Below are 23,802 nucleotides of genomic sequence, written 5' to 3'. Positions count from 1 at the left end.
CTGGCTTTGATTTTCATGTTCATTTCCGATTTCCAAGCTTTTCCATGATATCTATAATTCTAAGGTTAGTATGACAACTTTTTAAAATTCTGCTTTATCCCACTTTTTGCATAACTTTGTAGGAGGTGCGAGGGGGTCTTTCTGGGTCAGCTTATACAGACATGTTTCCTGAAATCCTTTGGTGATTCATTCATTAGCTCATTAATCCTACAGGATAGTCAGGTGGTAAAGAATCCGCCTGCAATACAGGAGACCCTGGTTGGATTCCTGGGTTGGAAAGATACCCTAGAGAAGGAATAGGCTACCCACTCCAGTATTCTTGCCTGGAGAATCCCCATGGACAGAGGAGCCTGGTGGGCTAGTCCGTGGGGTCACAAGTCAGACACGACTGAGTGACTAAGCACAGCACAGGATAAAAGGAATTGCTCTGATTTCCTGGGCTTCCCTGGTGGCTCAGCTGGTATAAAAATCCGCCTGCAATGTGGAAGACTTAGGCCCAACTGCTGGGTTGGGAAGATCCCCTGGAGAATGGCATGGCTACCCACTCCAGTATTCTGGCCTGGAGAATTTTATGGACTGTATAGTCCATGGGATCTCAAAGAGTCAGACATGACTGAGTGATTTTCACTCATTTCCTAAATGAGGAGATAACTATCTGTCACATTGTTCTTGTTTCATATTATTTCAAAGATTTTTCCTCCTTAAATCCCCGATGAACACAAAGGTAATGGTTTTTATTTTTAACCTACACTTTTAGTTAGAATAAGGCTAGCTTCTGTAACAAACAAGGCCAAAGCTCTCAGTGGCTTAAACAGTAAGTTTATTTCTTACACACTGAAGGATTTGCAGGGTCTCTGCTCCAAGCAGTTGTTTAAGGACTCAGCTTCTTCCACTTTTGGTTCCACGCTCCTCTTGGACCTTGGACAGCTCTCTGTTCAGCCAGATGATGGGGAAAGAGAGGCTCTCGTGGGAGGTTTATGGAAGCAGCCCTGCCTGGATGTTGTGCATCTCTTCCATCCATATCCCACTGGCCAGAAATCAAATGGCTACATGTGTAACTGTGAGGGAGGCTGGGAAAGGTGGTGCAACTCTGTGCCCAGGAGGAAAGGAAGATGAATTTAGTAAACCGCCAGTCTCTCTGCCTGTATTTTTTAATTCTCTGTTCTACCATTTTCTAAATATCTGGAAATGATTTAATTACAAGTATCTATAATGATACATTTCATCTCATCCATTTAATCCCTTAGTTAAGTGTAAAATAATCTGCGCATGTTGTATTTGTATGAGTTCAGTGTCTTCATTTCTTGGTCAGGTATTCTCTGCCCATCTTTAGACACTTATTTTACTCTAGACTTCTATTTCCTTACCTTTTCACCTTTGTCACTTTGGTAAAACTGTTTATTTCCCAAGATACCCATGGAAGGGAGAGGGGGCACAAAGGGGGGACACCCCCATCAGGGAGCGAGGCCCTGATCACCCTGGGTGGCCACTCAACCTTCGGAGCTGCCCTGACTCAAACCCAGAGCCAGGCTGACCCTGGGCGGACTCTCCCGACCCTGGGCTTTCCCCTGCCACAACACAAACAGAAGCCCAAGGCTGGGCTACGGGAATCTATTTCTTCACGGCTGCCCTCAGATCAGTCAGCTGGAGTCGTATCCACTTCCTCTCCAGGAACAGTCCTGGCAGGATCAGAGGGAAGACTTAAAATGTCTCAGTAGGGCTCCCTGGCTTAGGGGAAGTATAGACTCCTGATTTGTTCCTCCCACTGGAGCAGACAAGCTATCCTCAAATTGCCTTTGTTCACAGATTTGGTCAGTCATCCAACCAGCTGGTCAGTCATTAGAAACCCTGCGAGCCCTGGCACCCTCCGGGCCCAGCCCTGGGATGTGCATGCTCCAAGCTGAATGAAACCCGCCTCCTGCCCTTGGAAACACTTTCTGCCTTACAGTCTGTAAGAGACCACGTAGGGGCAGAGAAAAAGCTCAAGGTATTGTGATGAGCGCTCTGATGGTGGTCAGTGCGAGGGGCTGAGAGGGGTGAGGAGAGGTCTCGGCAAGCTCAGCGTGAGGAGTTAAAGCGGGAGAGCGTGAGGCCAGCCTCAGCACAGCCCCGACCCACCTCAGTTCCTGGCTACAGGCACCCCGAGCAGAGCTGGCTGCACCTGTTCTTGGACCTACGCTGTGTCCCAGCTTACCTGCCCAGTCAGGGTCCTTCCTCAGCAAGGCTGGATGTCCAGGGCAATCTTTGCATCTCACCACTGCTCTTCAGGCCATTTAAAACATGGACTGTGGAGAAAGACCCCCAAGGCCCTCAGCAGCTCACCCAACCCCTCTTCCTGGAAGCATCATTATGAAAACCTCTCCACGGAGGCCGATCCTGCCTCCTTCGCATCTGTCCTTTCTTGTCAGCTCACGCTTACCCTCTCATCCGCCCCCAGGCCCAGCTGTGGGCAGCCAGTGGCCCCCTGCGAGGCCGTGGGGCATCTTGAGCTGGCCTGGGTCTGCCGCCTTCCCCTCCACCACTGCCCCTTCCTGGTCTTCAGGGTCAAAGCCCCGGAGAGCTGGAGCTGCACGTGAACTGCACGGACGGCCAGGCTCTGAGGCGGCCTCCTCAGGGGGTGGCCCCGACGCTCCACAGGATTTAAACGCATGGATTCTGGGGCAAGGAGACTCAGCGGCGTCCTGGGCTTAAGTACTGGGTGTGTCTGAGAGCTAAAATTCTCCCCAAGCCATCTCGGGAGAAGAGAGGGGTTATCCATCCATTTAAGATGAAGCTGCAAAGGCCCAGGAAAGATGAGGTTGTGGCAAAACTGAAAAGGCAACACAACGGACCTTTTCCAATCTGTTTCTTTCTTCAGGAAGGCCTGCAAAGTTACGCGGCCAGCAAATTCACAGGGATAGAAACTTCTTAAACTGTAGGAAGGCCTCACACGGTGGAAAAGTCTCCAGCAAAGGAAGTATGAAGGATGCTGACAGCCCCACACCTGCCCATTCAGAAGCCGGTGCCGGGCGGGCCCTCAGGCAGTTGACTTCAGACAATCTCGTTTCCCTCTTTGGGCGCCTTTTCCTTATTTCTCAGCAGAAATAACAGGAGGAGGAAAGTATCTCCAGTCCTGGAGAGTTCATGGGTGATAGTTCTCGGAAGTGTTATCTTCTTAGGTAAAGATGAAAGAACGCCACCTGCTGGGCATTCACAGTTTTGGAATCAATTTGCAAAACTAGCTACACGGACAATATAAAATTTAACGGATTTTAAAAAAATAAAAACAAGAACGAAAACGGCTTTAAAATGTAGCAAGAAGGACGCCTGTGTACACAGTCTGTACACCTCTGCCACCATCACGTTCATTCACTCTCATTTACTGCTGCAGAAGCGAAGCCTGCGGCTCATCCACGGCCCAGCAAAGACAGCACGTCCGAAAGTCTGCTCGTCCCTTCACTGCAGACGCCCCAAAGAGCACAGTTCCGAGGGGTAACTCCTGGTGGCCCTTAACTGTCCTCCCCTGGAGAAACCCATCTCGCAGCCAAGTGTTCCCAGCAGACTCGGGCCGCACACAGCTGGCAGAGTCCGTCCCGACGTGGCCCCGGGTCCCTGGAGGGGCCCGTCCGTTATGCCTGCTCGCCGGCCCCGCCTCCGCTGGCCCCCGAGCCCTTGCCGGATGCCTGGGCCTCTGCGGAGCGGGAAGCCTGCTTGGGCAGGCGGATGGGGACATACACGTTGGAGGCGCAGTGCTCCCTGAGGTAGCCTCCCCCCTTCTCTTCGTAGTCCTTCCTGGTGATCCAGACGTCCTCGTTGTCCAGGTGGTCCAAGGCCCAGTCGCGAGCTCCGTACCAGGCGTCCAGCACAGGGTTTGAGGCCAGCTGAACCTGGAAGACGAGCAGAGCGGTCACCGGAAGGGCATCTCCCATCGGTTTCTAAGGACTGGATGTTTAGCAAGGCTGGCTACAGAAATGCACACACAGGAGGGCCCCCTTTGATTCCATGATGCAGCAGGACGATCTCTGCACCCCTCAAATGGAGCTGAGCTGAAATGCCCCAGACATTCCAAGGAAGGACAAGAACATGCAGAGCGCACCACGACCAACCTCACAGACTACGGGGTCATCAGTTACTTTATCCACGCCACCCTGGGCAGGGCGAGGGACCCGCTGCCTGCCTCCTGCCCCTGTCCTGTCGACCACAAGGTGTCAGGTGGAGACCGGGAAGACCTGGACCTGAGCCCCTCTGCCCACGAGGAAAGCAGAGGCTGATGCGAGGTGGCTCTGGCCATGGTGGCAAACGAGGCTCAGAGGGCGTGAGGGCAGAGAGGCTGCCCTGGGCTGTTTCCACTGCTTTCCCCAGGAGCAAGACTGTGGTCAGCAGTCCCGGGAGTGCTCCCAGTGAGGCTGGAGCTGACCACAGGGCAGACGGCTGTCCAACTCAGACCAGGCTCCTCTTTCCTGGAGTCACTCGCCTGACTTCCCACCTCCTCCCCCCTCCCTCCCTCCACCTCCCATAGAAGTCCCAGGCTGGAATGGGGGTTTGGGAACTTTCTGAAGTAAAGGGCTGGAGGAATCAGCACAGATGGCAGAGGAGGAGGCAAGGGACCTGCGAGAAAGGACCATCAACAAAATCAGGGTCACGAGAGCCCCGGCTGCTCTGGCGTAGGAGTGTCGCTGACGGGACGAGGAGGCGCTCGTTCTACTCTTTGCACCAGGCCAAGTGCCCACGGCTGAGGAATATCAAGTAGGACCACGTGTGGAGTCTCGGTGGGTCCTTCTAGCAACTTGTGGAGTCCAGCGTGTTCTCAGGGGCCCTCAACACAACAGCTGATGTCTGTCCATCACACGCAGGCCCTGGGCTGAGCGCCTGATTCACCTTGCACGCTGAAAGCTGGGAACGGGTGCCAAGATGACCCCCTTCTCACTGCTGCGAAAACTGGGGTGTGGCAAGACTCAGTGATGGTGGTGCTAGAGTCAGGACCCAGGTCCAGAGACCACCGCCTGAACGTACGACACGTCACATGGCAAGGGGCGGGCCAAGCCAAGCCCCTCAGCAGGACACACAGGCTCCGTACCCCAGGCGCCCTGCCAGCCTCTCCAGCACACGCCCCCACCCTTCACAGCCACTCTCAGCTGCACACCCCTCAGCAAGGTTTTGGCCCCCAAGCCTTTGCTCCTGCTTGTTCCCCACCCCACCCAATCTGGAACATTCTCTCCATCCCACCCCCCGCCCTATGTGACAAACACCTCCTTGTCCTTGGAGCCGTCCCTGAACTTCCAAGGAGCCATCCCTGAACTCCAAGACCCCTCGGTGCCCAGGACATCTCAGCATTCTGAGGTGACTGGTCCACGAGGGGAGCTCAAACCACGTCTCTTAGTGATCGGGAATCTGGTAAAGAAATTGTGGGGTACCCCCACCAGACAGTTGCTTTTAAAAGTATTTCAGATGAATATTTCAGATGAATAATGACATGGGGAAATGCTCCTGGCAGGTTAAGAAATTCAAGTTACAAAAGCCATGTGTAGAAAATGTGTGGAAGAAAGAAAAAACCTCCTCAGCCAGTCCCCTCTGCCTGTAGCCCAGGGCCTGGGTGAAGAGAAGGCCTTAATCTCAATGTACACTCTTTTTAAAGAAAATAATTTTGGTAATAATGAACCCCACGTGCCACAGGGTAAGTGGGGCCGTGTGCCACAAGTACGGAAGCCTGTGAGTCTAAAGCCCATGCTCCGCGACAAGAGAAGCCACTTCGATGAGAAGTCTGTGCACCACAACTAGAAAGTAGCTCCCGCTCACCGTAACTAGAGAAAGCCCGTGTGTAGCAAGGCAGACCCAGTGTGGCCAAAAGTAAATAAATAATTTTGGTGATAATTTTTAAAAATTTAACTAATTTAGCTGCACTGGATCTTAGTTCCAGCACGTGGAATCTTTCATCTTTGCTGCCACACGTGGGATCTTTAGTTGTGGCATGTGGGATCTAGTTCCCTGACTGGGGATCAAACTTAGGCCCCCTGCACCAGCAGCGTGGCGTCTTAGCCACTGGACCACCAGGGAAGTCCCTCAAGGTACACTCTTGTGTACTCTCTAAATGTGTACTGTATGCAGGTCTTCCTTTGTCAATTAAATCAAAACAAAGAAGTACATAAATTATGATTTCCATTTTGCTTTAAAAATCTGAAGAACAGAAGGAAAGCCACGAATGTGTTAACAGTAGCTGTCTCTGGATGATGGAATGACAATTTTTCTCATTTACGCTGTACTACTTTTGCAACCCAGAAAACAAATAAGGTTATTTTCAAAACAGCTGGTTACATGGACAATTGGTACCTGAAAAGAAGACTGAAAGGGCCTCATCTCCAGCAGCTCTTTCTCAATTCTAACCTTCATCCCAGGATACATCATGTTCCCACCACTGAGGAAAATGTTCTGAACCAGCAGCTCTTGAACATCCTTTGGGTACCTGGGGATGAAACGATTCTACTGCTATAGTCTCTCCTACTTGAATATTGGAAGAGAATGTGGATGTGGAAATGTGAGCTCTCAGTACAAATCAGAAAACATCCACACAAAAAGTTAAAAAACAAACAAACAAACAAAACACTTTCCCTTTTTCATTTGCCTTTACAGAATGAATGTCCAACAGCTAGCTAAAACCTTAATTTGAATGGTCAATCCATTTCCTTAGCATTATGCCTTTCTAATACATGTTTTTTAAAAACTGACTTAAGTGAGGATTGCTTTAAATGCATTTAGATGAAGTCTGACAGATTCATAAAGCCCAGCAACCACCACCACAACCAAGATACAGAACATTTCCATCATCCCCCGAAATCCCGCCTCTCCTTTTGAGGACCTCCCTCTCCACTTGTGCTTTTTATTAGTTTTATCTTACACGTTTGATCATTTTTCTACTCACTTTGAGACAAAACTCAAAGATATTCAAACAAAGTAGCTGCAATCACTTTTCTTCCTTGCTAGTTGTTAAGCTGCCATTCTGTTTTAACCAACAGCAACTAGAGGACCACAAGACTGTGTTCCCTACTTGTCCCACGTGAATTAGGAAAACTCACACTGCAGAATCATATCTGTGGGGAGAGGCATGTTGTTATAGAAATGTAAACTCTTAAAAAATAAAATGCAAGGTGGGAAAAAAAACTAAGTTCTGCTTGTTTTTAGGGTGATTTAGAACCACTAGTGTGCAATGATGTGAAGACTTTTAGAAAAGTCAGTGTACATATATTATCATGTTGCCCAAATTTTTAAAAGACATTCTTAAAGCTCAAGTATATACACATTGAGCATCCACACAGAGAAAAGAACAGACAGCCCTAACTCTGTGCCAGGCCTGGTGAGAGAAAAAAACACCCTCTGAGCGCAGCAAGTCAATGAAAAAGAGACGCCCGGCCATCAGCTCCACTGTTCAACGCAAAATTCAAGGGAATGGTTCAAAAAAACAGAAGGAAAAGAAGAAATCCAGGCTCACCTGTCCAGGATGTACTGGAGGGTCTCTGCTATGCCAGCCTGCTCCTCTCCAATGAGAGATGGCTGGAAGACAATTTCTGGAGCTCGAATTCTTTCTGTCCCAACAAACAGCTGATGATACGCTGCCAAGTTAAACACGGGCTTTAAAAACCCAAGGTTTAGAAGATATTTTTAGGCCATAAGAACAAACATCCCAGGTGCCAGCTTCCTCAAACTGCATTTCTCACTGCTTTGTTCGTGCCAGAATAACCTCTCCCCCCACTCTCTTGATGTGATGATTCCATTTTTCTACCTTCTTTAACCTCTGGATGATAAACTGCTACCCATCTCCATCATGAAATGATCCGTGAGATGCAGGAAAGAGACTGGGTGGAGAGCAGCAGCAGCAAGGCTGGCATTGGGAGACCAAGTCTCTGCCAGTGCCTGGCTCAGTGCCCAGTCCCTGCACAGCCAAGACAGCCTTCTCCCAGGTGTCTCAGCCTCACGTCCGTGGTTACCACGGTGGTTCAAGAAAACAGAAGGAAAAGAAGGTCGACCACCTGGTTGCCACGGTGATGGCAGAAACATGGACCCAGATGACAATGAAACATCATAACACTGGCTTCAATTTAAATAAAAGCATTAAAAGCTACTCTTTGGGTCTCAAAGTCCCTGGCTACTGGTCCAAATGCTCCCACCAAGCAGACTATTTCTCACAGTTTCAGAGTCAGTGCTGGAACCCCAATCAATCACCGAGGAGGGAAAAAGTCCCTGACCCTACAAGCTTTTAGAACTGGTACTCGTCCTTCTAGAAAACTACAACTGGGATTTGCAGCTAGAGGAGGGAATATTCCTAAAGAAGGAGACTAGACCTGACTGGTCATTCACGCCAAGCTTCAAAGTATAAGCAAGGTCGAGGCTACAGGAGGCCAACCTGGACTGTGGCCACTGGCTTCTCCACTTCCGGCGTCTCCTCCGAAAACAGGGGCTCGAAATCGTTGATGTTTTCCACGTCTTCCAGAGACGGCTCAAGCTGCTCCAGGTCAGGAGTCTGAGAAGAGAAGAAACACAAGAAGATAGAACCTGTGATTTAGCAAGCCTTAGCTCTGTGAGTTCACGGTCACCAAAAAGAACTGGGATCTCACCCAATGTCCTGAAAGTATGTCCATACATAAAAACAATGAAAATTTTTCTAAACTATTGAAAAAAAAAAACAAAAACAAACAAACCTGAACACACATGAACACAAGGTTAAAAGACTAAAAAAGTCAGAGATCGATTTTGTTCATACCCCCTATCTTCCCCACTGAGACCAGTCTCATCAACTCCCACCTTCTCTGAAGCCTTCAGAGGGGGCCGCTCAAGTCTGCCACCCCAGAGAGGACTGTCCCACAGAGACTCCAGAGATGAGGGGCTCAGGATCCAGCTGGCCACCTCCCTAAGCTCGGTCCACGCTGCCTCTCACCCCAGCCGCAGTGACTGGAGAGAATCTGGACTCGGACTGCTCGGATCTGACTCTCAGCTGCACTGCTTCTAGCTGTTGACCTTGGGCACATTTCTTCCCTCGTCTCAATCTCAGTTTCCTTATTTATAAAATGGGAATGAAGACAGTACTTGAGGAATCGTGAAAACTCATCAAGACGACACTTGCACGGCACGGGTCTGGCACAGGCCCGTGTCTGTTATCATCAGTAACTGTTGCTCCTGAGTGGCACCAGCTCTTTGTTCCGACCTTGGATGTCTGTCCTCCTCCACCCCCACGGCCACAGACAAGCTTCAGGTCACACTGGCTCCCTCCTGGGTGGAGCCATCCCATTTTTATCCTGTCTTCCCACCTCTGGTCTTGCCTCTCCCTAAATCCATCATCCTAACTGCCACCAGTTATTTTCCTAAAATAAAATCTCCTCAGATCATGCCTTGCTCAGCACACTCTGAAGGCTCTGTCTGAAGGACACTGTTCAGGCTGACGGATAAAGACTGCTTCAGGCAGCCACGGCCTCCCTTCCGGCTTCATCTCCCACACTCTCCACGCGGGATGCGCCCTGCTCCCTACATGTACACTTCTTTCCATATAAAATGTCCTTCCCTCCTCATCTGGTATCTACTGAAATCAAATAAATCTTTCAGGGCCCAGCTCAAACATCCCAGTCCTTTCTCATAACTCCATCTGAGGGCTTCCCTAGTGGTCCAATGGTTAAGCATCTGCCTTGCAACTCAGGGGATGTGGCTTCCATCCTTGGTCAGGGAACTAAGATCCCATATGCCGCAGGGCAACAAAGCCCCTGCAACCACAACTAGAGATCCCGTATCCTGGCAACTAAAACCCAATGCAGCCAAAGAAATAAGTATTTTAAAAAACAAAAAAACAAACCTGCATCTGCATTCCCATAGACATCTATTAATAGCATCACATTTGATAAAGGTTATTACAGTCTGGGGCTTCCCTGGTGGCTCAGACGGTAAAGAATCTGCCTACAATTTGGGAGACCTGGGTTTGATCCCTGGGTCGGGAAGATCCCTTAGAGATGGGCATGGCAACCCACTCCAGTATTCTTGACTGGAGAATCCCCATGCACAGCGTATTACAGTCCTGAGTGTGGTTCTAGAGCCCTAGGTTCTGAGGGACTGAGGAGGGAAAGGATTGTATCTTAGTCACCTCTGCCCCTGGCCCCTGGCAATCATGCCGAGCACTGAGTGGTGAGTCCCCGGGATACACCCTTAGATTTCTCTAGAATAAAGAGGACTGTAAAATGTCTGGGTTTTAAAGGCTTTTTCTGTATTACTATCCACTTTCATATCTAATTATATTCAAAAGCAGTCACCTTAAAAACAAGATTTCTTAGCTTCACCAAAAATTGTTAAAAAAAAAAAAAAAAACCAACAAAAAACCTTTTCCTTATCCTGATTCATATGATTCATACAGAAGAACAAAGCTGGTAATGTCAATGCAATAACGGGTATCCCAGAGATAACTGATTTCTCTACCATGGCTGGCTTCTCTCCCTCTTAGGGTTTGCCAGGGCCCCCAGGTGTACTGGCTAACAACTGGGAACATGTATATATAGGCTGTTCTTTGGGAACCAAAGAGAACAACAGTTTGCCAAGGCCCGTCAGAGAAGATGCAGTGTGGTTCCCCATCAGAGAAGATGCAGTGTGGTTCCCCAGAACAGCCTTGAGCAGCAGAAAAACAGAGACCAGTTCAATCTTGATTCCTCAGGTAAGAGAACTTTCTATCTTTGGCCCACTATGCTTTCCAACAAAGAAGGGTGCTAGTGAGCTGCACTCCCAACCATTTGCAGTGATGGAAAGTGACCATCTTTTAAATACTCCATGAGGAATGCTAGTAGGACTTCCTTGGTGGTTCAGTGGTAAAGAATCCACCTCCCAATGCAGGGGACACAGTTTGATCCCTGGTCCCAGAAGACTCCACATGCCACGGGGCTGTGTGCCACAACCAGAGAGTCTGCGTGATGCAGTGAAGATCCTAAGTGCCGCAGCTAAGACCCAGGGCTGCCAAATAAATAAATAAACATTAAAAACAAGAATGCTAACAAAGCCTACTCCTTTACAACATCCTCACTGAATACGTGCAGTGAGGGATGAAATGGATTGGTCTATAAGAAAAAATGGATTTTTAGAACACACTGGAAGTTTAAAAATTTAGCTGTATGAATCCAATGAAACTTTTACCGCTTAGATGGCATTTCAATATGAACTGTGGTCCACACAGATTTGTTCTCTCCATTGTAAAGGAACTGTACAGTTGGAAAATACAATAAATACTTTTTGAAAGGTAGAACTGGTTGGCCAGTGTTGTGGCCAAATTTAGCCCATGAATGTTACTGTAACTGATCTAATCTTCAACAATCTCCCTGACTGGCCGTTAAGGCTTTGGGACAGATGGATTCATCAGATCTGTTGTACTACGTAGGGAAACCTTTTAAAGTCCAACAATTCAAAATCTCCCCAAGCCCAGAGCGATCTGAATATGTACCCTCAGGTCACAGGAAAAAGTAGGGACTTGGTAAGTACCTGCTGAATGAATGAACAGCGTGACTGAATCAGGGCATATAACACACACAGAAAAATGAACCAAGAAAAGGAAAAACTAGCTCCCCAACTGCTTGGGAATCACATCTTCAGTTATTTGATTTCCTTTCTTTTTAAATCTGAAATCCTCCATGTGCATGTAGCTCAGTGGTTCATCTCTGATATAAACATGCTGACACCCTGTGGACATGTTGATAAGCATGATAATAAGTACAGATAAACAAACAAGAAAGGCAATGTGAACAGAGGATTCGATGGTTGGATGGCACCATCAGCTCAATGAACCTGAGTCTGAGCAAACGCCGGGAGGGAGTGAAGGACAGGGAAGCCTGGTGTGCTACAGTCCATGGGGCCGCAAAGAGTTGGTCACAACTGAGCAACTGAAAAACAACAGCAACAATGTGGATCCGGATCCCAGTAACCAACGGCTCAAACCTGAAACACAGATCTGGAAGTGGGAGGCACGCTGGTTCTCCTAAAGCTGATCTGGGACGCTGTGGGAGACTAAGACGGAGGTCAAGGCCCCTTCAACCCCGGACCTCAGTGACCCAGTATGCTGTGTCTAGGAAGTCTGACTCAGGATCTGCTCGGTCAAACATGCACGCTCACAGCCAGTCACTGTCCTCACGTGATCTACAGCCTGTCTGAGAGGTGGGGAAGGGGAGGGTGAGGTCAGGAGCCGTGAGAGCTGGCCTCCAGCTGAGACAGTGCCTGCAAAAGCAGGCTGCCTGCTGAGCCAAGGACAGCTCTGAGGCCCCTGATGAGCAGCAGACTACATACACCCAGCGGCAAACTGAAATTTTCCACAGGAATGTTTCTTTTGAAAAGTAAAGGCTTTAGAATTTAAAGTTGACTTAAAAACAAAGATCAACAGCTGGACTGGCTAACCCTGCCCCGGAAGTATCACAAGGCAATGAATAAGTACCTTTATTTTAGAACTCTAGAGATGACAGATCCAGCAACAAGGCATCCACCTACTATCACTTTTGTCCAATTCTAGAGAAAGTGAGAAAACCAGAGACCTGTGACCTGCAGGCAGCCCCTCCCACACAAGCCCAGTGCTAGGGTTTGATTTACCCAGGGCACTATCTCAGCCCCACGCACCCGCCCGCCCTTTCAGCCACATGAATACTTATTCACAGTCCATGGGTAGGGAAACAAAAAGGAGACTGAGAAGATCAAAGAGTTAGTTTTAGTAACTAACAAAAGGCTGGTTTTTAATCAGCCCACAAATATCTTTTCAAGGTTTTAAAAATAACACTTATTTCTTAAAAGTTAACATGTGCATAATAGGAAATCGAAAAACACAAGAAGCAAAAAACAACGTCACTCATAATCACAAGTCGTTTACCATCTGATGTGTCCTTCTGGGTCTCATTTGTATATTTCCTATTGAGCATGTCTACTAGTGCCTGTAAAAAAATTCCCAGACTATGTGTGAAGTGTGATCCCTGTTGTTAGGGAACACTGAGATGGAAAGGTGATGAATGAAAGAGTAATCACAGTATATTTAATAAGAGATCAGAAGAAAGTTGAGGCATATATGATGATCCAGGAACCATCAGTGGGGTAGGCTCACGCTCAAGATGGGCCACACGACTGGTGTGCATATGTTCTTGCTTTTCTACTCGCACATGTCCCCCTCCCAGGGGTCAGAGCTCTACCAGGTAAAACCCCTCGGGTCGGTACTCCAGTTGCCAGGTACTCAGTGCCATCCCTGCCCCCATCTGTGCCCCCAGACACATCAAACACCACTCTGTTCTCTTTGCCACTCTAGTCTGGTCACAACCCATTTGCCATCAGCCTTTCCTGGATATTCCTCTGTCCTCAGAAAGGGCTATCCTCTCTAACAACCCCTGGAGACCTCCCTCCCGAGACCCCAGTACCTCTGGCTTGCTGTCCACCACGTCCACCTCAAGGCTGACTTCTGCCTGAAGGATCTTCTGCTTCGCCTGCTCCACTGCAGCACTGAGCTTCTGGATGTAGGACTGCAGCTCCTCCGGGGAGTCCATGTTCAGCTCCATCAGGGCCTTGTGAAACTGATCCATCTGGCCGTCCTCCAGGAGCTCCTGCAAGCGGAGCAGTCACAACCCATCCTCAGAGACGCACATCGGGGCAATCACGCCCGGGAAGGAGAGAAGGAGCTCAGAAGCTGGACGGACAGGAAGAACGGCGGGCGAGGGCTCCCCGAGCCTGCCCCTCCACACAGCCTGCCCCGTGAAGCTTCGCACGTGGCCCTCCTCCCCAGCCATCTCTGGGCTCCCACGCATCACCGTCTCAGCACCACCTGAGCAGGCAACACTCAACTATGCGGACAGATGTCAGAAATGTGAGCTTCTGGGAGGGACAAAGGTGGGAGAGTTGCTAACAGGAGACTGAGGGAGGTTCCTGGGCTGCTGGTAGTGCTCTATTTCTTGATCTGAACGCGGCTACTTGGTGTATTTCAGTGATGAAAATTCACTGAGCTGGACCCTTAAGATTTGTATGCTCTGCATCATGTGTGCCCCACTTAAGCCAAGAAGTTAAAATCAATCAAAGGGGACTATAAGGATAAAATACATCATCAGGGCCAAGTCCACAGCTCTTTCAGAAATTCCTGCTGCTACAATGTCCTCCACACACGTGATCTCTACGCGGATGATCCCGCTAGACTCCTCCTTGACCTCAGGGCGGCAGGGACTGAGACGGCTGATGCGTTTCATGGCTGGGGCAGAATCTACAGGGAGAACAAGGTGGGGACCCACCCAGGGGCCTGCATCACCTGCACGTAGAGCAGCCGGTCCAGCCGCTCCTGATCCAGCTGCAGCTTCTCCTCCCGCCGCCGGGCATTGAGCTCCTGCAGCCGCCGCAGCTGCTGCTGCCGCCGCTCCTGCTTCTCCTCGGCGGTCAGGGTGCTGCCCAGGAGCTTGCTGGAAAACGGCAGCTGCATCTTGTGGACGTTGTTCTCATAGTAATCGGGGCACCGCCATTTCTGCAGCTCTTCAAAGGAAGTGTTTCGGAAGTTAGGAGACGGGAACACCATTAGCCCTGAGATTAGCAAGCTGGGACCAGGGTTCCAGGTGCAGGGGAAGATGGAGGAAGCATGCTCCCCCCATTTCTGAACCCACCCTCTGACAAAATGCAGCAGTAAGACCTGGACACGATGCCAACACACCTGCTCTGAGAAAACTGGTAAATAAAGCTTTTCAGATGGAAAGGATATCACCTGGAGCACCAGAAATGAAGGAAATGCAACTGAAATGATGAACAGACTAGATTAACCTCCTCTGGAATTCTTTAAAATATGTTTGACAATTCAAAGTGAAAACCATGACAATGTCTGACGGGCTTCCCACGGATGTAGACGTGACACGGAAGACAAGTCCGGCACACAGGAGGAAGGACACGGGGGCTCTGGAGCGCTAACATCTCCAGGTTCCACTGGAAGTGGCGAAAAAGAGACCCTAACACTGACAAGCCTGTTAACTGTCATCTCTTGAGCAACCACTAAAACAAAAAACCTACACAAGAGAGACTGGTGAAAAACACAATAGATAAATTAAAATGGAATGCCAAAAAACTGGTGGACCTAAACCCAGACAACAAGAGGGATTACATTCACTGTAAATGGTCTTAACTTATCAGTTAAAAGAGACTGAAAGAAGGGATTTTCAAGGAAAGGACCTGTTAGAAAACTTGCTTTGAATATAATGTTTTACATAGACTAAAAGGCCAGGAAAAAAACCACCACATAAGCACCAATCAAAAGAAAGCTCAAGTGGCTATACTAAATCCCAGCAGACTTCAAAGCAAAGAAAATTGCAAGGGATAAAAAAGAACATTACATAATGGTAAAAGATCAATTTGCCAAGAAGATGTAAAAAAGGATGACTACATAAAAGACCAATTTGCCAAGAAGACATAAGAATCCTAAATGTGTACCTAACAAAAGAGCTTCAGATACTTGAAAGCAAAAACTGACAGAACTGAAAGGAGGAAAATTCACAATTCTCCCTGGAGATTTCAACACTCTTAATAATCAGTAATAAATAATCGGTACAGCTTGATGGACAATGAAGCTGGGTTGACAAGAACTGAACAAAACCAAAAACCAGCAGAACCCGAATGACGTCACAGACTACTCCATCCAACAAGAGCAGGACACACATCCTCTGCAACTGTATATGGAGCAGTCACCAAAACAAACCAGGCCTGGGTCCTGAGCCAAACCTTCATGAATTTAACTGACCAGGGAAAAGAAGTTCTTTGACTATGATAGAATTAAAGTAGATATAAACCACAGAAAAAAACTGGAAAGTCTCCAGCACTTGGCTATATTCTAAATAATCAACGGTTGCAAATAAAAAAGGCTTGAGGGAAACTTAAAAATATCTGAACTCAATAAAAATGAAAATACACCATATCAAAATCTATGGAATGTAGATAAAGGACTGCTGAGAGGGAAATTCAAGCTTTAAATGTCTATATTAGAAAGAAGTTATGATAAAAATCTAAGCTTCTACCTCAAGAAACTAGGGAAAAAGGGCAAAGTAGACCTAAAGCAAGTAGAAAGGAAGAAATAATAAAAAGAAGACATCAATGAAATTGCTTACACCTACACCTATTAAAGAAGTTGAATTCCTTCAGAAAAATAAATCCCCCAGGCTCAAACAGTTCTGCTGCAGAATTCTAACAAACATTAAAAAAAAAAACAAACAACTATTTACTTAATCTTTTCCAAAAAGTAGAAGAAAACACTTTTCAGCTCATTTCGTAAGACCAGCATTGCCATGATCCCAAAACAAGACAAAGATAGTAGAAGAAAACTGCAGATCACTATCCCTTATGAATACTGACACAAATACTTCACAAAATTTACCAAATTAAACCCAGCAATATATAAAAATAACACAAAGAAACAAGCAGGGTTCAAGGCCAGTTCAGTATCTGAAAAGCAGTCCTTATACTCTCTTAAATGAACAGTCCAAAGCACAAACACCATAGGATCATATGAGACGCAGAAAAAGCATTTCACAAAATTCAAAGATCCATTCACGATAAAAGTGATCAGCAAAACTTGGAACAGAGAGGAAATTCCTCAATTTGACAAAGAGTAAAAACTCACTGTATTTCATAAAAATTCACTGCATTTCTATACAATAGCAATGAGCAATTGGAAACTGAAATTTAAAATAAGGAAAGAAATAATTTAGACATAAATCTAATAAAACATGTACAGGACCTATATGCTGAGAACTATAAAATGCTGATGAAGGAAATGAACAAAGACTTAAATAAATGGAAAGATACATTATATTCATGGATTAGAAGCCTCAACATAGTAAAAAATGTCACTTCTCCCCAATCTGGATTTAGCATATTTGGATTTATATTTAGAAGGTTGCTGTTTTATATACAAACCGATCTACACATTTAATGTTCTTTCAATCACATCCCAACAGAACTTTTGGTAGATATGCACAAACTGACCCTATCATTTAAATGGACAGGCAAAGGAACTGGAATAACCAAAAGGATTGTGAAAAAGAACCAATATATGAGACTTATCACTTAACTGAGAAGTTTTTGAGGAAAGTAAATACCACAAAATGGAAGAGGATGCTAAAAAGTATTAAGTGCAAAAAAGTGGGCAAAAAGGGAATTCCCTGGGGGTCCTGGGGTTAGGACTCTGCGCTTTCAACGCAGGGGGCACGGGTTCCATCCGTGGCTGGGGGAAGATCCTGCACGCCACACCTCGTGGCCAAAAAAAGCCTATTAAGAGTGAGCAAGAGAGTCACCCTGGGAACAAATTTAAGGAACATCCCCAAAGGCAGACAACACTCGGAAGCTGCAGGAAGACATCCTCTTCGTACCTTCCACGTAATCCTCGGCGATGTAACTGTGCTCGTGGAGGATCTCCTCCATGCGGCTGAGAGTGATGGCGGCCAGGTGCCCGGGATACTTCAGCTGCAGGAGACGCTGGAGGTAGCCAGCTGCCTGGCTTCCTCCCAGGTTGATGCGCTTGCAGTTTCTAGCATCTAACCTACAACCGAGAAGTGGAAATAGCACTGAAACTTTGGCAACGTGGAGGAAAAAATATGGAGCAGGTGGACAAGGGGGGATGATAATTTAATGTAGACTAATGAGGAAGAAACTGACTGGTAGGGGAAAATAAAACAGTTGGAAGGGACTTTAAGTTGCCTTAGTGCAACCTCTGACCCAACGCAGGCATTCCTAGACCACGTCCTGACAGACACAGGAACATTTAACTTCTGGTAAGAGTCTCAGAAGGAAACCAGGTTCAAAGCAAAGAACGTGCTCTCAGAAGTCAGACCCTCATGTGACTTGTCATGTATTTCTCAAACTGTGGTTCTAAGGCCACACATCCTGGAATTAACTGGGGATGACGTTTAAGGTGACAATGCCCAGGACCTGTCTGCTCCGGGGAGGGCCTAGGGATATGCACTTTTTCTTTTTCAGCAGTGCCACACGGCATGTGGGATCTTAGTTCCTCAACCAGGGATCAAACCTAAACCCTCTGCAGTGGAAACTCAGAATCTTAACCACTGACTGCCAGTGAAGTTCTGGGGATATGCATTTTGACAAGCTTCCCGGGTAGCTCCAGTGTACCCCTCCCCTAGACGCTCCACTTCTACTTATGCAAGCACATTAAGTAACCACATACACACCGGCTTACCATAATCTCCTAAGAGTACCAGGTTCCTCTCACTTGAAGTGAAGGAGAGGAGAACCAGAGTAACTTTATAAATTCTCAGTGTGAGAAAGGGAGAGGAGCTGGGCTCTAGGAACTTGCTGTGCACTGAAATGATGCCGCTATATCACACCTCACCAGCAGGTGCCAGCACAGAACAGGACATGCTCCGATCTGATCCTAGCTTCCAGGTCAAATCATTTTCTCAGTATAATATAAAATAACAATATTATTTTTAACTTCTGCATATTCTGGTTACATAAGGTAGAAAATTCTGTATAGCAGGAGTGTTTTGGAATGCCTAACGATTGCCTTTTTCTTCATAAATATTTGTACAAACTTCAAGAGAAAGTCCCACAATAGGGCTCAATAAATTCACCAACCTCTATTTTCACTTAAATATTCAGATTGTTTTACAAAGTGCCATCTCCTACATTATCTCATTTCATTCTCAGGGTAACCCTGAGAAATCAGTTTTTCCCAAGTTTATATGTTAGGAAACCAAATGAAGAAGTTAAATACCTCATCCTTAGCAGGACTGCAAACCCAGGCTTTCAACTCCTCTCCCTATTTACACACTCTCTCTACGCAAAGAGAAACCTTCTCAGGAGAGCATGACGCTGGCCTAGTCTCTCTCTTTCTTTTACTTTTTAACTGAGGCACAACTGATTTACAATATTTCAGGTATACAGCGAAGTGATTCAGTTATATGTAACATATGTATATATGTATACTTTTTCAGATTTTTTTTCCACTGTGCTTCCATTGGGCTTCCCTGGTGGCTCAGATGCAAAGAATCTGCCTGAAATGTGGGAGACCTGGGTTGGATCCCTGGGTTGGGACGATCCCCTGGAGGAGAACATGGCAATCCACTCCAATATTCTTGGCTGGAGAATCCCCATGGACAGAGGAGCCTGGTGGGCTACAGTCCATGGGGTCACAGAGTCAGACATGACTGAGTGACTAAGCACTGCTCATATATATACTTTTTCAGATTCTTTTCCATTGTAGGCTATTACAAGATACTGAATATAATTTTGTATCCTACACAATAGGTCCCTGTAGTTTATCTGTTTTATATATATTGGTGTGTCTCTGATAATCCCCAATTCCCTATTTATCCTTCCCTTCCTGGCCTAGTCTCTTTAAAGTGAAAGTGAAAGTTGCTCAGTTGGGTCCGACTCTGCGACCCCATGGAGTATACAGTCCATGGAATTCTCCAGACCAGAACACTGGAGTAGGTAGTCTTTCCTTCCCCAGGGGATCTTCCCAACCCAGTGATTGAACCCAGGTCTCCCAAAGGGCAGGTGGATTCTTTACCAGCTGAGCCACAAGGGAAGCCCAAGCATGCTGGAGTGGGTAGCCTATCCCTTCTCTAGGAAATCTTCCCAACCCAGGAAAGGAACCAGGGTCTCCTGCATTGCAGAGGGATTCTTTACCAACTGAGCTATCAGGGAAACCCCCTGGCCTAGTCTCTTTAACAGACAATAAGAGCCCAACTATAAAATAAGAACACATTTTAAACATGACAGAAACTACCCTCAACTTTTAAACAACTTGGAAAATAATCTACTACATATCTATTAAGTACCACACTTGAAAAGGTCTAAATAATTGTCATTAAAGAGCTTTAAATAAAAAAGCAAAATAGCACTTTATAAAAAAAAAAAGTGACTCCAGAACACAATAGTCTAAATTAAATTTATTTAAACAATTTACTCAGAACATTTTTATTGAGTGCCTACTACCTACAGGTACTTGTGTTAAACTATCTATTTCACTCTAAGTCAAAATCATACAATTCTAGAATTACAGATTTGTACCTCAGAGACCATTGACCCCAACCCAAGCCAGGAGGTCACAAGGACAGATGGTGAAGTGACATATCTATACTCACACAGTGAGGCAGGTTAGAGTTAAGCCCAGAGGACCGTTCATGGTCCTGTACCTGCTCTTTCCACTCCACCTTTACTGTAAGCGCCCAATAAAAGTTTCCTGAATGCTTCTCAAAACAGTACTCAAATGCCGTAAGTACAACTCACCTCCCTTCTAAGATGGGTAAAATATGTGTACACTGATAACCAGACGAAATGATGAGCCCACTTGAAATCATGTTCTTTGGGTTATTGTGGTAGAAGCTGAAGAGGCTGTCTATCCCATAGGCAACCTTAGGAATCCCGTAGCACTCAAAGAGAAGTTCAGACATCATCTGTCGCGAATACAGTGGGGTGCACACGGCTTCTGTCAAAACTATGGGATGATCAACACAGCCCTACTTTGAAAGAAAAGAGCAAATTGTTAGGTGCTAAGAGGATACACTTTTCAAAGCATAAAAAGAAACAAAAATCCTTATTGTAAGGGCTGAATTGGCTTTTGGTCTGCAATCAAAACACCTGATCAGAAGCAATTGAGAAACACCCCTCTTCCCTGGAAGTTTCTTTGGAAAATATGAAAGTAGGGTCAGTCGTGTCCGACTCTTTGTGATACCACGGACTGTAGCCCAACAGGCTCCTCTGCCCATGGGATTTTCCAGGCACGAATACTGGAGTGGGTTGCCATTTCCTTCTCCAGGGAATCTTCCCAGGAATTGAACCTGGATCTCCTGCATTGCAGGCAGATTCTTTACCATCTGAGCCACCAATGCTCATAGTAACTTTCTTTCTTTCTTTTTTTTGCTCACAGTAACTTAAGTCAGTTCAGTCCAGTTACTCAGTCGTGTCCAATTCTTTGCAACGCCATGAACTGCAGCACACCAGGCTTCCCTGTCCATCACCAACTCCCAGAGCTTGCTCAAACTCGTGTCCATCGAGTCAGTGATGCTATCCAATCATCTCATCATCTGTCATCCCCTTCTCCTCCTGCCTTCAATTTTTCCCAGCATCAGGGTCTTTTCCAATGAGTCAGTTCTTCGCAACGGACGGCCAAAGTATTGGAGTTTCAGCTTCAGTATCAGTCCTTCCAATGAATATTCAGGACTGATTTCCTTTAAGATTGACTGGTTTGATCTCCTTGCAGTCCAAGGGACTCTCAAGAGTCTTCCCCAACACCACAGTTCAAAAGCATCAATTCTTCAGTGCTCGCGCTTTCTTTAGAGTCCAACTCTCACATCCAAACATGACTAACGGAAAAACCACAGCTTTGACTAGATGGGCCTTTGTCGGCAAAGTAATGTCTTTGCTTTTTCACATGCTATCTAGGTTGGTCATAGCTTTTCTTCCAAGAAGCAAGCACCTTTTAATTTCATGGCTGCATTGTCAACTGAAGTTAAGCCCCATCCGAACTGTGAGCCAATCATCTTTAAAACAGCTCCAGAATCCAACTGCTTCTTATCACATCCGCCATTCCTTCCTCATCTAAGTTACCATCATCCCTCACCTTGGAACTGCAACAGCCTCCTACTGATTTCCCTATTTCTACCCTATGACTCAGGCCAGTTCATTTTCCATATAGCAGCTATAGTGATCCTTTTGAAACAAAAGTCACATCCCTCTTTTGTTCAACACCCTGCAATGGCTCACCATTCCACTCATAATAAAAGCCTACAAAGTGTGTGACCTCTCTGACTTTTACTTCCTGAAGTGAAGATGCTCAGTTGTGTAGAACTTTTTGCAACCCCGTGGACTGTAGCCCACCAGGCTCCTCCATCCATGGAATTTTCCAGGCAAGAGTACTGGAGTGGGTTGCCATTTCCTTCTCCAGGGAATCTTCCTGACCTAAGAACCCCGGTCTCCCTCATTGCAGGCAGATGCTTTACTGTCTGAGCCACCAGGGAAGGCCTTGTAAGTAAGACCTTCTGTTTACTACTCTCCCCTCACTCTGACTATCCTCAATTAGGATTAGGGCAAACTTGCCTCAGGGCCTTTTCACTGGCTGTTCTGTCTCTCAAGAGTACTATTCATTCAGATATTCACAAGGCTGGCTCCCTCAACCGTCTACTTTAGTCCTTGCTCAAAACACCACCGTCACCCTGAGTCCTCTCCCTACCCATCTTCCTGAACAGCTGTAACCCTTTCCTCTCCATCATGCCGTAGAATCTACTGCTTAATCCTACTGTTTATTCTCTCTTTTCATACTAGAACGTCTTTCCATACTAGCTCCATAGGCACAGGGGATTTCGTGTTATGTTCCCAGACATATTTCAAACACGTAGAAAAGTCCCCATTGAGAGCAGGTGCTCAACACATATCTGTTAATAAATAAATGCACTAACAAACAAACCAAACAGATGCTCCAAGAGAAAGGGGCGTTGTTTTGTTCACTGGCATACCCCAACCGCCTAGCATAGGACTTACTACATACGTTAGGCGTTTAATATTTGATTGACTGACTAAATGAATGACTAAATGACAACTGGAGCGACTATCATCTCTCGGAGAGCGGAGTGACATGGGACACGACCATACCCCTCTCCTCAATCCTAACCCCACCTCGCCCGTCACCTGTGAGGAGACACCCAAATGCTGGAAGCTGTAGTCAAGCAGCAACTCCTGAAGTTCCAGGTTCACCGGCACGTTGCGGTCGAAGGGCGATCGCAGCATCCAGCGCAGCGGCTCCAAGCTGCCCAGCGCGTTCCCCACCTGCGGGCCCGCCCCGCCCCGAGCCCCACCCCGCCCGCGGGCGCACACAGCGCGGAACTGCAGCCGGGGCTCGGGGCCCGGGTCCGGCCCGGGGCACGCCCAGCCTGCGCGGGCCTGGAACGACCCATTGTCCAGCACCAGTGGCACCGGTAGTGACCCGTGTGCCACCGGGCCGGCCTCCAGCACCGGATCTGGCGCTGCGCGGGCATCGCGGAACGGAAACACGTTCGTGGCCAGGCCGGCTGCAGTAGCCGCCGCCATCTTGAAGCGCTGCTGGCTCCGCCCCTCGCCGCGGCGTCAATCTATTCCGGTGCGAGACTCCGCCCCCGACGCAGCGTCCGCCCGTGCGGCGCGAGACTCCGCCTTCGCACAGATTCGCGGTGCCTCCAAACCTTGCGTGTTCTTGCCTTTTAATCTCGGCTGACGTTTTCACCAAACTCACCCTCGGTAGCCCAGGCCGCCTACGGGGATCCCTAGGCCACGCCCACCCTGGCTGTGGTTTAACCTCGTTCTTAACATTCGACCTGACTACTCCCCTTCGCGCTAACCGGGACTCGGGCCAGCAAACCCCGCACCGAATGTGTAAAGCCATCGGTCCCTGCCGGTTCCTTACCTCCCGAACTGAGCTGAGCTCCGCGCGGCCCCGCGTTTCCGCCTAGCCACGCCCTGTTTGCCTTCTGTCACTTTCCCTCGCCGTTGACTCCTCCCCACGTGATAACTGCCTTTAGTCAAGGAAACAAACTCGGGATTAGCAGTCAGCTCGATTTCTTGACCAAGGAGTTCGCTATTCAGGCGTGTTTATTTTGTGAAAATTCAAAAGGCCGTTCACTTATGATTTGTGCACTTCTCTGTACGTATGTTGGAAACGTGGTGGCTCAGACGGTAAAGAATCTGCCTGTAATGCAGGAGACCGAGGTTTGATCCCTGGGTCGGGAAGATCCCCTGGGGAAGGAACTGGCAACCCACTCCAGTATTCTTGCCTGGAGAATCCCACGGACAGAGCAGCCTGGCGGGCCACAGTCCATGGGGTCGCAAAGAGCCATA

The 23,802-nt window shown here is 47.5% G+C and overlaps 1 protein-coding gene across 2 annotated transcripts; it reads right to left on the bottom strand.

Moving 5' to 3' along the window:
• Nucleotides 1-802: 802 nt before the first annotated feature.
• ACTR5 (actin related protein 5) lies at nucleotides 803-23,067 on the bottom strand. Of its 2 annotated transcripts, none has more exons than XR_006271586.1 (9): nucleotides 22,621-23,067; nucleotides 20,224-20,453; nucleotides 17,343-17,512; nucleotides 14,252-14,469; nucleotides 13,377-13,559; nucleotides 8,375-8,491; nucleotides 7,463-7,602; nucleotides 2,195-3,866; nucleotides 803-1,090 (listed from the first exon to the last, which is right to left on the bottom strand). XR_006271586.1 is itself a non-coding variant. In XM_043479634.1 (9 exons), the coding sequence occupies exons 1-9, from the start codon at nucleotides 23,017-23,019 to the stop codon at nucleotides 3,609-3,611; spliced, it is 1,848 nt and encodes a 615-aa protein (XP_043335569.1). In that variant the 5' UTR covers nucleotides 23,020-23,065; the 3' UTR covers nucleotides 3,422-3,608. The 2 variants fall into 2 exon arrangements, 1 of the variants encoding a protein (XP_043335569.1); XM_043479634.1 differs by lacking the exon at nucleotides 803-1,090 and adding an exon at nucleotides 6,307-6,439 and having other exon boundaries at nucleotides 3,422-3,866; nucleotides 22,621-23,065.
• Between the last annotated feature and the right edge of the window lie 735 nt (nucleotides 23,068-23,802).

This window comes from Cervus canadensis, chromosome 10 (genome assembly GCF_019320065.1).
Source record: "Cervus canadensis isolate Bull #8, Minnesota chromosome 10, ASM1932006v1, whole genome shotgun sequence".
Classification (NCBI taxonomy): domain Eukaryota; kingdom Metazoa; phylum Chordata; class Mammalia; order Artiodactyla; family Cervidae; genus Cervus; species Cervus canadensis.
Note: the sequence above shows the minus strand (reverse complement) of the source record. Positions and strands in the feature narration are given on the sequence as shown.